The sequence below is a fragment of the Sinohyriopsis cumingii genome, chromosome 18, assembly GCF_028554795.1.
Source record: "Sinohyriopsis cumingii isolate HCF-2022 chromosome 18, ASM2855479v2, whole genome shotgun sequence".
NCBI classification, from domain to species: domain Eukaryota; kingdom Metazoa; phylum Mollusca; class Bivalvia; order Unionida; family Unionidae; genus Sinohyriopsis; species Sinohyriopsis cumingii.
In genome coordinates, this window is record NC_142978.1 from 85,730,112 (window position 1) to 85,745,542 (window position 15,431).

General features: G+C 34.6%; 1 protein-coding gene across 2 annotated transcripts in view; it reads right to left on the minus strand.

The window, feature by feature from the left end:
• Positions 1–15,361, minus strand: part of LOC149777211 (dynein axonemal heavy chain 10-like) — a 135,589-nt gene extending 120,228 nt beyond the window's left edge. For both annotated transcript variants that reach the window (XM_089941919.1, XM_089941918.1), the window contains exons 1-7: positions 15,051–15,361; positions 13,312–13,470; positions 10,718–10,905; positions 8,097–8,321; positions 3,512–4,323; positions 2,471–2,687; positions 1,163–1,279 (exon numbers count right to left, since the gene is read on the minus strand). In XM_089941919.1, coding sequence (XP_089798045.1) covers positions 1,163–1,279; positions 2,471–2,687; positions 3,512–4,323; positions 8,097–8,321; positions 10,718–10,905; positions 13,312–13,470; positions 15,051–15,267 — 1,935 coding nt within the window. In that variant the 5' untranslated portion in view covers positions 15,268–15,361. The remainder of the gene's footprint in view (positions 1–1,162; positions 1,280–2,470; positions 2,688–3,511; positions 4,324–8,096; positions 8,322–10,717; positions 10,906–13,311; positions 13,471–15,050) is intronic.
• Between the last annotated feature and the right edge of the window lie 70 nt (positions 15,362–15,431).

Here is a 15,431-nt window from a genome sequence, read left to right on the forward strand (position 1 = left end):
TTAGTACCATTTTTGTAAGTCTTTGGTATGACTTGGCCGTGGATCGAACCCACACCCTGTCGCATCCGAGGCAGATGCTCTAACCACTAGGTCACCAGAGCGGTGTAAAGGAATAATTTATCTCACTATCTTCTAGCGATAACAAGACAAAATGTTGGAGGGAAGCACTACTCTTTCTATGTATATATTGTGTAATGCAGAGACTGCATGGCCCTGCACTGTCAGTAACTGACAAAAAGTATTTAGCAAATTTTAACTTATCCCCAAAATCTGCAAACTATAACAGTGAACATTTCTAAACTCAAGCATCTCATTTTATTCTGACAAATCTGTCCAAATATTCTGGAAACATTTTGACAAGAAACTCAATCACAAACACAGCACTCCAAATTCAGATGCGATACTTAAAAGTTCACCTACATGATGGAAATTTAGCAGTATAGTAAAGGGACCTCAGTTCTAAAAACAGATCTGAAAATTCAGTCATTCAAACTTTAACTGTTAAAGATTTGGAACTTTTAGCTTGAGCTTGAGTTTCTTACTCAAAAGTTTTGTTACAAGTCCTGTCTTCTTTTAAAACTTAGAAAATTTCTTAGTATGCTGCTAAACATTCCCAAGTGTTCAAAACAAGTGTACTATTTTGTTTTGGACTTCCTGTATCATATAATTATCTTCGGGGGTGACAGTATTAAGTACAAAGTTATGTGAATTGTGACTGTTTACTGTTTATATAGGTTACAAACATATATCACGGTATCAAGAAATATTTCACTCATTTTTCTTTTCTTTTTTTCAAATAAGATTCATTGGAACTTCCAAGTCATGTTTTCAGAAACATTACCATGCTAGATGCTTTTGCATGACATAATAACTGGCAGGTACGATATCAACAATAAAATAAGAACTTAAATATCATTTTAGAATTAGTCATTTGTAAATATTTCCCAACTTAATGGAAAATTACAAAGAATTCTAGCAAATAAAACTATATAAAATGCAACTTTCCATCTTGTTGTATCCGGCTTTATTCTGCACCACATGAATGCAAGATTGGATCTCTTTTCTTCCAGACTGATGTACTTTATGACAAGAATGCAACACTTTTAAATTAGCATAACTAATCAATTAGCATGAGTCATAAAAATCATTTCTGAAAAAGTACCTCTTCTAAAGGTTTGACAAGGGCATTCACTCTGACCAGAACTTCTTCAATCCTCTTGGGGTCTCCTGTGACAGCTTTTAACTCTGGACCAAAGATGTTGTAGAATTCCTCCAGAACCTGCATGTCAGGAATGGTTCTTGTAGTGAGTCAATAACATCAAAAGCCCAATCACTAATTCAATTTTAATGTGAACAACACCACTAGTAAGTCTTTACAAAAAAAGAAATAGTTGAATTGTTTTAACTTTAATGGAAAAATTCTGAAAAGTATCAATTTATCTCAGCTTTTATTCACTTTATATTCGAACCTTTGATGATTATCTTGACATGAAGAAAATATTATATATTTTAATATTAGTATTCATTACAGAGAAATATGCAGCTAAACACTTTATTTGTATACTGTGAATTCATAGTTTTTAGTGTACATCAACTATCATGGTAAAAAAGGACATTTTTGCCGGTAAATAACTTTGTGGATAGGGGTGGGATATCATATTGATATACCAATCTTCATTGAGTCTTGAAACATTTCAATGGAGAGGGTCCTATGTTTGAACTGATGCATCATTCTTCATTGAGTCTTGAAACATTTCAATGGAGAGGGTCCCATGTTTGAACTGATGCATCATTTTTCATTGAGTCTTTAAATACGTGGATGTGGGTGGGGGTCCTATGACTACTGATAAATTATTCATCAATTTGTTTTGTTTAAATATGTGGGTGGGGTTCCTATGTCTGTATTTAAGGTTCATTGTTGATGAGTACTACAAGTTCATCCAGTGAACTCCATCCACATTGTTAAGACTAAGTGAAGCCAGTTAAAATTACTTAATAAAAGACAGAACATAAAATCATAAAATCAATGTGGCAGTTAATTTTTCTACCAGAATGAAAGCAAACAATATTTCTATATTTAAAATAAATTCCAAATTAAGACAACTGTACAATGAATTGTCATTTATGCACAAGCAGGCAGCTGATGAAGCTGTCCTGAGACCTAACACAGCTGATATATATATATACAAAGTCATCAAAAATGTGAATGATTTGAAAATGTATTTCCACAATGTGACAAAATTCAGAACACTGATGAACTTAATTATGTCTTCAACTGGGTACATTCATGGTTTATATGCATATTACCCATTGCCGATTTCATTCCCCCATAACCGACATGTTAAGAATTGTTCATGTAATGAGTAAATAATGTCAATAGCATAATAATTCTAGCATCATCCAGGGTAAAAGAAAATCCAGATTACCCATTGCTGATTTCAGATTAAATTTGTGGCTAGCAGATACTCACCTGAGCAACATTGTAGAGGTCTAGGCAAATTTTGGACATGTAGTCTGTCCTTTCAAACAGCTTCTTTCTGTCAAACTCCCATCTGGGGTCTCTCCCTGAAGATTCTATCTTGGCTCTGACAGTGAAATAGGATTGTTTCCATGCCTGAAGTGTTTTCTCAGCCTCTTTCGTTTTCCTCTTAACCTCCTCAGTATTCCTCTTATCCTCAGTTCCATTTCTATTTCATACAAGAGAAATGTACAATGCGTAACTGACAATCCCATGTGTGTGTGTGTGATTTGGATTTTAGCTTTAACAATTTTTCAGTCATATTGCTACAATGTCTGCGGTGTGGTAGTTTATAGTAGTCAAATTATCCTGACACCAGGCCAACCAGTCATAATGCTAACCTCTTCATGCTAAGTGCCAAGCAAGTCAGCTATTAGCACCATTTTTATAAGTCTTTGGTATGACTTGGTCAGGGTTTGAACCCACGACCTCCCACACCCAATGCTGATGCTCTAAACACTTAGGTCACTGGAGCAGTGACACTCCTATGTCACACAAGAGAAATCAACATATGTAACTGACACTATGATATAAAAAATTAGTGAAACTTTTCGAATTTAATTTGCTTAAATTTAGTCATTTCATACAATACAAGTACTCAATGGTCTTATCCAGTTTTAAGTACTATGTGTTCAATTTTAATTTTTAAATTTTTTTAACATTTATGCTACTTGTTCAAGTCTTTGAGTGATATGCCTATATTTTAATTGTAAAAAAAGACACACAGACAAACAAATAGGATCTCAGAAAATTAAGAAATTCTCATGCTACTGTAAGATGACATTATCCACGAGTTCTATTTTCTTGCAGTGTCAAGTAATTTCATCATGATTAGACTAAATTTAAATGGTTTGCACTTGAATCTCTTGTACTGATTAAACAGTATGACTGTTCTGTTTGGCCATGTTAAACAAATTCTATCATATAATTTATCTTTTTTCCTTGGGACTATTAAAAATGAACAAATGAGATGTAGAAAAAGTATATAATTACTTGAAAATGGTTCGAATGTTAATCACTTTGTCAACTCTTTCTGCCAGCTCCCATGCAATTCTGCTCATCAGCGGAACCATTCGTTCATCTTTGTTGTAATGCCGGGAAATGATCCAGACCATGCGTAAAGCATTCATCATGGATGGAATTGTCTCAATCACAACTTGAAAGGTAGCTCCGTGTGTGATGTTTTTGAAATGTCTTTCCAATGTTGACAAAAATCGGACATTATCTTTTGCCTCCACATAAAATTTATTCAGCTCTACCTTTACATCTTCAAAGTCATTCTCCAGATGAGAATAAGCCTCTAACATTTTGCTCACAGTTGGAATTTTCAGCTGTTCTACAAGAGCACTTAGTGCTGCATTTCTCTCACGCCAGAAATCAATTTCAGCAAGAGGTCCATTACCCTGCGGTATTTTTTTCACCTGAGCCTCCAAAGCACCATGTACCAATTTTGTCCACTCAGAACAAGTTTCCCTAATTTTGTCCATCAACTCTGTATTGTTAACAATTTCCTCTATATTATCACTAAGTTCTAGATCTGGTACTTCCAGTCTGACCTCTCCCTCAATTTGTTGTATAGTTCTATTTATACTGGATGAAAACTTTTGCATGTTTATTAAGAACTCATCTCTCAACATAGCTTTGGCCCTGGACTCAGCAATGTTAACTTTTTCTTCCTCTTTACCCTCATGGTGTTCTTCTGAGACTTGTGAAGCTTGAGTTTCCATCTGACTTACAGGACGAATCTCAGTTTTCATTGACTCCAGATGCTTGTGTTGATTGAAGGACAACAGAGGCATGTATACCTGTAAAGTCATAGGTCAAAAACTATACAGTTTATTACAATAGTGAATGCAATCATGTAATACACACAAATGTTGTGTATATTTGATTTAATTTATATTTGATTTAATTTAATTGTTTGTTTGTAAGTTTTAATTTTTTTTATTCCATTACCATTGCTATGTAATGTAGCTTTATTTACTGGAATAGAGCTCTGTACTGACTGATTTTTTTACTTTGACATAAACAACTTTATAGAGACAATGTATCTAATGCTGACCTAGTTCCTGACCTTGATTCAGAACCAATGATAGTTGTAGTAAACAACTTTTTTTTTTTTTAATTATTCTTTCTCAGAGTAAGATTCATAAAGTGGAATTCAGGCCATACTTGGAGTGTGTGACAAATAACGTGGTAATTGTTTCAAACTCTGGTTTTTCCAGAGGACTGACCACATCCGGGCATCTGTTTTGCATTTTAGTTAGATTTATTACTGATGTTTTGAGAAATAATAATTATTCTTGCCTTAACACTTGAGAAGTTAAGTGTTTTATGCTGTGACCAGTTTTAGGCTAATTATTTTAATTTTCTTCAAATTATTTTTAAGAAAAGTGATCCTTTTCCCTGGAAATACTAGTGCTCTAAATAAATTCTTGGACAAAGACATTTATCGAAATTTACACAGAATTCAAAAACTGAATATTATTTTCTGTGATTCAACAAAGAACTGTTGACACATCAGTACGACGCTGACCACAGCATATGTCATCGCCTTCCATTTTGGATTTCATCAGGATTTGACCTCAGTTTCATTAGAACTTTTTATTACTAGGACTTCTGCTTTTTAATTCTTGGATCATTTTTTGATTTGATTCATAAAGCTGTAAGTTCTTTTTATCATTTTTACCATGTTTTTCGAGGGAAATAAATTATTTGTTAAATTTTACAAAGCTTGTTGTCTTCACTTTTTTCTTGTTGTGTTTTTTAAGAGCCTAAACAAGTAACACAAATTCAACATCTTTGATAAAGATTTCAGTGCATAACACTTTGTTGACAAAACACTTAATCCACAGTCATTATGATAATGTATTGTCTTCAAACTGTCTTCTGTCGAACTGACCAAGTATGTACTTTCTTATGATTTATTCAGTCTATTTTCTAGACTGGGCAAGTTTCTTGGCATTTCACTAAGTGTCATATACTCAAAGAATCTGAATTAAAATCCACTCTGCTAAGTGGTGCAAATTTATGATCACCTTTTCAGTGATACATGTCTGTTGTAACTGATATAAAACAATTAGCCCTTTATCCAAAATAAGTAGTATTCTATTGCAAAATACAATTTAACACAAAATCTTAACATTCTTGATTGCTGCTGCCATAAAATAAAATATTACGTGTACCTGCAGCTTGCTTATGTACAGCTAATGAGATAATACAAAACCCCAATTAAACAAAACCCTGACAATTAAAAATCCTGGTCATGGATCAAACACTTAAGCATTAAGTCAGATTCTCTAATAATGTGAAAATAATGAAATTAGATCGCTGATGGACACAAGCATTTGCAAGTGAACAGGTGTACACAATGGCAAATTGCCATAATGTCCACTTTTCTCCTAAAATCACAAGACATGTATAAATAGAAAGTCAAATGTCCAATGCAGAGGAATGTTTTTATTACAAATGTCAAAAGAAGGGAGAATAATTTTGCCAACTTTTGTTTTAAAAAGTAACCAGATTATTAAATCAATTTATCAGTTTAGATTAGATGACTTGTGCAAATACTGTTTGTCATGGAATTGTGTAAATCGTTTTATTTATAAAAAACATGTACTCAGGTTTTGTTTTTGTGTACAAAGATACCTGAGGGTGATTTATGTATACTGTACAAAGATTTCAAAATAGTGAGTTTGGTTCATCCTATGCCACGTGTGCGAAGTGCTTTCAATGGGAAGAACCAAATACTTCCAGTGCACAGACAATGTATTGCGGCATTGTCTGTGTATAAATACCTCACCGTAGGTCAAAATCTTTACATTACAGAATGTCTTGTTAGTGAGCAGTCTACTTTAAGGACTTGCTCATCTTCAGCTGTAGAGGTATATGAGTTATTAATTTCTTGTGTATAAGTTACAACTATTGTACTACCACATTTATTTTTTGTATATTTCCTATGTTGCTTAGGCTTACATAGTATCATGCAAATATTTTCAATTCTTGTCTGTGACTTAGCAAGAGATTTATATATGCAATATATAAAGTTGCAATGTTTAGTACCGGAGAATTCTTGTTGGGCACAATTAGGTTCACTTCTGAACTTGTGTATTGTTTTGTAATTATTGTGCCGATAATGTAATCTGTGTAGCTTACTGTACATAACATCATTACGTTTTATCATATATGCCCATGTCATGCATAGTACATGGTGTTAGATGTATTTTCAGCTGACCAGAGTGATCGGAGTCGCAGCGGTACAGCTGATTGGAGTGATCAGAGTTATCGGAGTGATCAGAGTCAACTTGGTACCAGCTGCAGAGCTAACCACAGAAGTTGACAATAGCAGCTGTGAAGCTGAACCATAGCAGCGATAGAGCCGAGTAAACAGTGTTGCTGGTTGAGTAGCAGGTGATCAGGAATTGCTGACCGAGATTAGTGGGCGCTGATTGCTTGACTGACCAACCTGGAATACTGACTGCTTGATTGACCAGTGTGACTGGTAGCCAAGTGTGCTGATGATGGAGTGTGTAACTCCATACGTGTAATCTTTTAGCCGTGGTCTAATCTTTGGGGTTTGTAATACCCAGTGTGTTTTTGAGACTGTAAAGATATTTTGTACATTTGTCTCTTTGTTTTCATCATTTTCACTATCTGAGTGAATACATTTTTATTATATGAGTAAAATACCACAGTTTTACTATTTGAGTAAAACACATCATACTTTTGTTGTGAAATCACTGTGAATCATTCACCCCTTGTCCCTGTACTATGTAAGGTCTTTTATTTGAATTTTCATTATTTATTTCGTGTGGATTATGTTACTTGATCCAATATTTGGATATTATGCACACATATTAATCATAATTCTTTTCTCTTTCAAATCATTTGTCATTAAACATTGTATTTGTATCACCATCAGAAGTGTTATGTTGTAAATCTGAAATCCCACCCGGTTATCTTGTTACACTGTTTTCAAACCAAGTGAAGAGGACTATTTGGAAGAAAAGTGAGATTTACTTCGAGCTGTATTCAATTATTCAACATGCTGGTACATCATGATATTATTTGGTCAAATGGTATGAACAAAGCATTTCTTGTCATGCTTTAACTGCATCAAATAGGATTAGGAACTCATTATTCTAAACCGTCAATCATAAATGAGGTAGATTATCACTCTTATTAACTGGCACCATTGTTATACCTTTATTATTTAGCGATTATGAGGCAGCATGATTATTACATGTTTGTTCCCTGGCATATTTGTTATTTAAACAGCCACCGTATTTTACCTTGCCTCAGTGCACCCAGTGAAAAAAAACAAACATTACAATTGAGCAAATTTTCTCTCAACGGTCAAAAACAAATATTGTAACCAATTAAACATTGTACCATTGGGAATGCACAGTAATTAGAAACTTGGCCAGGGAAATTAAACTCGACTGTCCTAACAGAGATTATATTTTAACCATGAAGACAGTAAACACAGATTTAGCAGATTTGTATTATTATGCCTATTATAAATGGGCTGCAGTGTACTTAATACTACCAACGATCAACTGGTAGGCTTATATGTTACCTGTGTAATAATGTGTTCTAACATGACCAGAGAATGACCATTCAAAAGCCCAAACTCAAAAAAGCCTGGCAGTATCTGAAGGGCCTCCTCCATGCTGTTGGGTAGGGCCACCATGCCTGGCGTGTTACGAAGAAAGTACACACACTCCTGTTCTATGAATTCTTCAGGGAGATGTTGATAACACATGTACAGGTATGTCCGCATCACTTTCTGAAGAACAATTTTCTGAAAGACAATGAAAAATACAAGAATTTTAAGTACAACTATTGTGAACACTTTCAACACTAAATATAGTTAATGACAGGAAAACTACACATTATGTCACTTTTTTAAGAAGATTTCTTCTGACTGGGACTTTATAAAGTGGTAAGGCAATAACAATGACAGCAGTCTGACATCTTATACTGATTTGTCAACTTTGTGACAGGGACCTTATGTCCTACAAATCACAAAAACTGCTTACCGCATGTACTTGCTTATAAGTCGAGATGAACTACAAACATCACAAACCACAATCTGCCTTTACATAATATGCTGGCATATCAGAGTCTATGTTGTTCTACTGATTACTCCTAGATAACAGCACAGATCCAGATTTGCCTGCACATTATAAGATAGCAGATTTAAGTCTGTGCAGTTTGCAGGTGGCTGACTTACAAGCAAATATATATGGTAATTTCTTCATAGATAATATACAAGATTTGATTACTCCTGAGGCACAGATGATACTGAATGTTTTCCATCTTTACAAGACTATAGTATTCTCACACCATCACATTTTTTGTACCCCCCTACCAGTTTTAAAAACAGAAGGCATTAAGAACATCATAAATGCACAAAACTTAGTTATTTTATTCACTGATTTATAATTTCTAACCTGACTGTTGCCAAGAGGTTCCTACCAAAGTCAGTTTATTGGCTTCAATGCAAACGGAAGCTCCCAATGAAAACAAGCATACAGACTGTTTACTGTCCATTTCTGGTTTCTAGAATAGTCAATTTCTGTGAAATATTGTGTCATCTGCATCCAATATTTGCAATATCTAGTTAAAATATTTCTAAATAAATTGAACATAAAGATATGAGGAACTATTGTATACATGTGTTCAAAGAGAATTAACTCCAAAATTTACAGAAATTTGGAGATTACCAAAGACGATGAAGTACATCCATTGCTTGAAATATAGACTGGCCCAAGCAAATATGGCAACCATGATGTTAAAAAAACTCCCATTTGATTCAAAATTCCAACTAGCTGACTGTGTCTTGGGACCATCTGGCAGCAGTCAGGTTATAATGTATAATTCAATGAATGAAATGACTAAGTTTTGTGCAATTATTATATCCATAGTGCCATGTTTTTAAAATCGGTAGGGTTGTTGTTGTTGTTGTTGTAGGGTTTAATGCCATTTTTCAGCACAAGATAGGCTATACATGTTGGCCAGTATAACTGGTGGAGTAAGAACCCTGGAAAACCTTGGGAAGAACCACCGACCTACGAGAAGCTACTGGCAAGCTTTCTCGCGTACCAATGTTAGCCGAACCTGAGACTCGAACCCACGCAGACAGCGGTGAGATGGCAGTGATCCGGAAAAGTGAGTGCTTTAGACCACTTGGGGCCCTAAAATCGGTAGGGGGTTTATGAACAAATGGTACTGTGTGCGAAATCTATAGTTATCTGACTGCTGTGTCTAAATTTAAAATTTGTTGAATGCATTGAACAAAATTAGGTAATATAATCCAATCTGCAAAATGATTTAAACACAAGAAAAATATATCACAGGTCAAAATGTGTTCAAAAATGAAAACTATACATACAGGTCAAAATGATTTTGAAAAATGAAAAATATATCACAGGTCAAAATGATTTACATTTTGTAATGAATCTAATTTAACTGTGAAAACTTGACAGATTCTCAACTGGAGGCATCATACTCTACAACTGTAACAATTTTCTGTTTTTCCTACAGCTGCATTCAGCATCAAACATTACTCCAAGATCAAGTCTGCAAATAATAAGGTCCCTCAAATCCTTACAGACATTTGCTCATAATGAGGCACAACCAAACAAGTCACAACATTATCACTAAACCAACAAATATTAAAATGCATAAAACTGGGTCACAACTATATCAAAACCTATTGTACAAATCTGGTAATTTCAACAGGTCTTCTAAGTATCATTGTAATATGTTCAATCTTCTATGTGTGCTTCTGCTGAAAACAGATTCAAGGATAGTGGCAAATTGATGTACAGCAGATTCAAGAATACTGACAGACTGATGTTTAGCAGATTCAAGGATACTGACAGATTGGTGTACAGCAGATTCAAGGATACTGACAGATTGGTGTACAGAAGATTCAAGGATACTGACATACTGATGTAAAGCAGATTTAAGAATACTGACAGACTGCTGTACAGCAGATTCAAGGATGCTGACAGATTGATGTACAGCAGATTCAAGGGTACTGACAGACTGATGTATAGCAGATTCAAGGATACTGACAGACTGATATATAGCAGATTCAAGGATACTGACAGACTGATGTATAGCAGCAAATCAATGTGCTTCTTCTCTCTTCTTCTTTACAAATGAAACCATACAAGAATATAAACATACTGTTTTTGGTTGCTTTTCGTCCTGTGATTCTTCTGCCTGACCTTCTCCCTCACCATCATGGTCTCCTCCTCCTCCCCCACCCTCTGTCTTGGACTCAGTATCATCCTCTCTACCTGTAAGGGCCTCAGACACATCATCTCTCTTGTCATCAGATGGAGTGTCTTTTCCACCTTTCTTCTTTTTCTTACCTTCATGTGTCAAAGAGAAAAAAAAACACCATATTGCTATGTACATTAATTGCTTGTTTTTAACCTTAGTGAAGATAATGACTGTTTGGATGTGGAAGCGAACCCTCTCATCTGCTGGGTTGTCCTTGTCACTCCCTGTTCCTAACAAGTTGCGTTAATATTGTAACTCATCAGAGGGAATAATAACAATTGATCCATTTGTTCAACTGATCACTTTGTTATGTCAGGTTTATATACCACTTTGTCGCCGGTATCGGTGGTGCAGCTGGTATAGCTATTTGTGAGGTCATGTGACTAGTATTGTCACAACATAAGTTGTAGCATCCGGTTTCTGAAATAAACCATTGTCGCTTGACCAGGTTTTGGATATATAGAGAAATATGATATATAGAGGGGTATAAATAAAGAAATGGCTAGCAAACTCTTATGGATGTTCATTTTTATTTATAGAAACTTAATTCTATAAAGTTAATTTCTTTAATGCAAAACATAATACTGCAATGCTGTTATATTAGATGAAGAGCACTTCAGTTTAAGATATTCTGATATCAAAATGTGTGATCTTGACATAATGCGCTAAAGATTTGCGATGTTTAAACTTGGCACCGCAGTACATACATTAGTAATTCATTTTGCTGTGTGGCGGTTTCATAGCAGAGTGATTGCATCATAATTTGTGATTGCAATCTGAAGCTGGGGCAGCATTTTGAAGGAAGATTTCCCCAGAAGAATGGAATATACCAGCATACTGACTAAGGGGCCGAAACATCCTTGTTCGCATGGGAGGGAAAATAATAATATATTAAGTTAAAAATGACTGAACTCCCATTTAGTCCATGATTTAATCCCTACCGGCTGTAGAGTATGTAATAGGTATATCCAATAAAGTTATCTAAAAATAGTGCTACTAGAGAGCTCTGGATCAGATTGAATAATTTATATTATCTGATATGTAACACAATCTATGCTGTGGTCAAAAAAATTAAAATGCTTAGACACTAGGGAATCTATATGATTACGGATATCCCTCAAGTGTTTTTTATTCTTACATGGAATTCCCTTTTAGTTTCATATATATTTCATGCAGGTGAGTAAATAGATGATATGCATTTGGTACAGTGTCATCCTAGTTCTGAAGCTTCTTGAAGGATAGTGCACCAAGCACTGACAAAATTGGAAGAATTAGTGAATCTTGGGCATAGATTAATTTCTAATCCTCTAGAAATGTTCCTTTTAAGGTCACACTCATGGGGCTAGTCAGATACTTTTTTAATTTGACATATTTGGAAAGAAGTTTTCCTGCTTCTTTTATAAAGCAGATATTATTGGGATGGTTGAAGCAAACATATCGCTTCTGGGTGTTCTGTAACTTCCAGCTTTCTCTTTTTGGTTTGAAGTCTCATTTCCCCTGACAACTACGTATAGAAGCGCTTACCTTGATCTACCATCACACAATGCAGTAGCAGATTATGTTCTGTGATGTTTGTTTAATAATAATCATTTCTGAAATATTGGAATATATACCTTTTAAAAATCGTTATATCTTCATTTAGCTAAAGAAACAAAGTGAAAAGTTGGTGAACATCTTTGTCCTACTCTTGGTTGAATATCTATCTCCATGCAAACAGTCCAAAGTTATTACAATTAAACTGCCTTGGAATACAGAAATTCAATATCTATGAAAGAGTTATGTAAATAATTATGAAACAAAAGCCAGGAACTTCCACCAACCAACAAATAAATAAATAAAGAATGACAGAGACCTAGTTTTTTGTGATAAGTGCAGCTACTTAATGAGTTCAATAGTATTTAATCACATCTGTTATGAATAGGCTTTAATTCTTATTCCTATTGATACTAAGAGCAATTATAAGAAATAAATATTTGGAAGACAGTTATTTACCAGTGTTTGCTTATAAAGGTTAAAGGATGGCCTGATGCCACAGAAATGTTGAAATTTAAAAATAAAAGAAACATCTACCTGAGCACCAGGAGTGACTTTTATTCATCAGTCCCAATTTTATATGTAAAAAATAATTAACTTAAATATTTCAAATAAAAGCCAAGGGATCTGACATTAAGTGCCTTAGCGCTAATGTGATGTCATGTGATTTGTAGCTGTTAGTACCATTTTTCACAAGTCTTTGGTATTACTCGTTCGGGGATCGAACCCACAACCTCCCACATCAGAGGCAGACACTCTAACCACCAGGCCACTAGAGCGGTGCTTTAGCTCTAAGGTTATATGAACTTAAATAAGAGTACTTCCATATCTGTTCTAAATCTGAGATGGATTTATGCATATTTTTACAGATTTTAATACATATGCCATTCTCAAATATAAAAAACACTTAAGTTTGATGATAATTCTCCAATCCTATGACTTTTCCTTTATATAATTTGTACCTTTCTTTGGAGTTCCTTCCTCATCTCCCTCCCCAGCTCCTCCTGGGGTGGAGATCAGGAGTTGTTCCTGGGGTTCAGCAGCCTCACCCTCTTGTTCATGCTTTTCCCCCTCTCCCTCTGCTACCTCCTCCTCCTGCTGGATGTCAGGTATTTCAGGTTCTGGAATGGCATCAAAACATTATGTCATGCACATTCATGAACTATTTTATGACCTGCCATATAAAAGGACTGGTATAGATTTTTGTGGTAAAATATTTCTGAATTATTATGATATATATTAATGAAGACTTATATAATGAAGACTGTAAATTTATTTGTTATTTAATAATAACTCCAGCAGGTGATCAATACTACTTCTTAATTACAAAGACATCAGCACAATTGTAATGGTGAGACAAGACTGCCATAAAAGTATTTTTCTCACAGAACTTAAACTCTAGTGATGGCACTACAGGAACCAACTTATTATTGTTGTTTATCTGTTCTAATTAAATGAATGGGTTTTTTTATCATCAAGAACAGTCAAGTCATCTTTATATCTAATTTGATTAAGGCTAACACTGTATCACAACATCTTTGCTAGCCAAGGTTCCTATATGATAAACTTATCTACATCTTGGTGGATCAAACAGATTCTTTAGAGAGTTGTCCTGCCAACATCTGTTGGATTTCATGAGTTGCCTCCCTTTGTGTGTAATGCCAACTAATAGTGCACAACAGCTATGCATTGTACATCAGCCAAAAATGGCACAGGCAATTGACTTAAAAAAGATACTTTGTAACTTTAACATTGAAAGTATGACTTAATACCAGAGGGAAGCATTTACACTGGTATATTTGAGTGAAACGTATTTGTACAAAACATGGATCAGCAGTAGAAAATTGCTTATTTATCAGTTCATTCAAGATGTATGCACCCCTTGACCATTCAGTTTAATCAAGTCTGATGTAACTCTCTGCTATGGTCGACTTGAAAATTCACGTGTACCATTGATTCATGTCTAAGTTTCCTCTGACTCTTTCCCTCCCATTAAAATATTTTGAAATTTGTTACACCCTTACATAAATGTCAAAATATGTAAAACTGTGTGGGAAGGGCAAGAAAAAGTTTTGACTATAGTTTAAGTCATAAAAATCCTGTTGGCATTCAGTAATGACTATTTCATTGACGGGTGGCATTGCTTCAACTTTGATTACACATGCTTTTAAATTATGATTATTCAATTTATTTGGAGTCGCCATATAGATATATTCCTTGGAAGGTCATTATTTACATTCTTGATAAATAAATATGGCAAAAAACAAAATTAAAATACATCATCAATGGGACGAGGTCAACCTATCATCTTGTACAAATTAAATTAAATGCTGCATGTTGTGATGTCATAGCAAAAGTTGCACATGTTAAAAGACACATACCACCCTGTTATTTGTTATGACAGACCCAATGTCCTCTTGTCTTGAACCAGTTTAGTACCTAGCCACCACATAAGTATCCATGTATAAGTAAATAAAATTCCGAAATCAGTACTGAATAGACCTTGGTCAAACTATATTAGCATTTTGTTTAAGAACAACAATTATTTTATTTTATTTTATTTACGTAAATGCGCCTGCATGGCCTACGTTAACAAACACTTTCAATACGATCACGATCACAATCGTGCAAGTCCCTACACTTGTAAATCGAGGCACTACATAAAATCACATACATAAATCAAAAGAAAATATTAAATTACCACATTCAACTTCCACTTCTTCTTCCTCTTCCTTGATAATTTTATAGAAAAGGATTGACGACTCATTTTCATCTGGGGTGTCGTTCAGAAATTTTCCAAGTGCCCTTTCCCAGACGCCATCGTCCCGGTCCAGAAGATCTTCGAAAACATCTTTCTCCTTAATATCAAGTGCAAGATAAACTTGATCCCGAAGCCATTCTATTCGGGGATCATCCATCGTTATCTAGTTTGGATACGAACGAACAAGATGTTGTAGTGTCCCCATATTTCCTGCAAAGAAACTTTTCTCAGTTACGTCTTTCACAAGCAAGTGTCCGTTGTCAGTCAAATTACTAATTCTAAATACTCGGACAAATAGTGCGTAATTAATCTTGCACTATA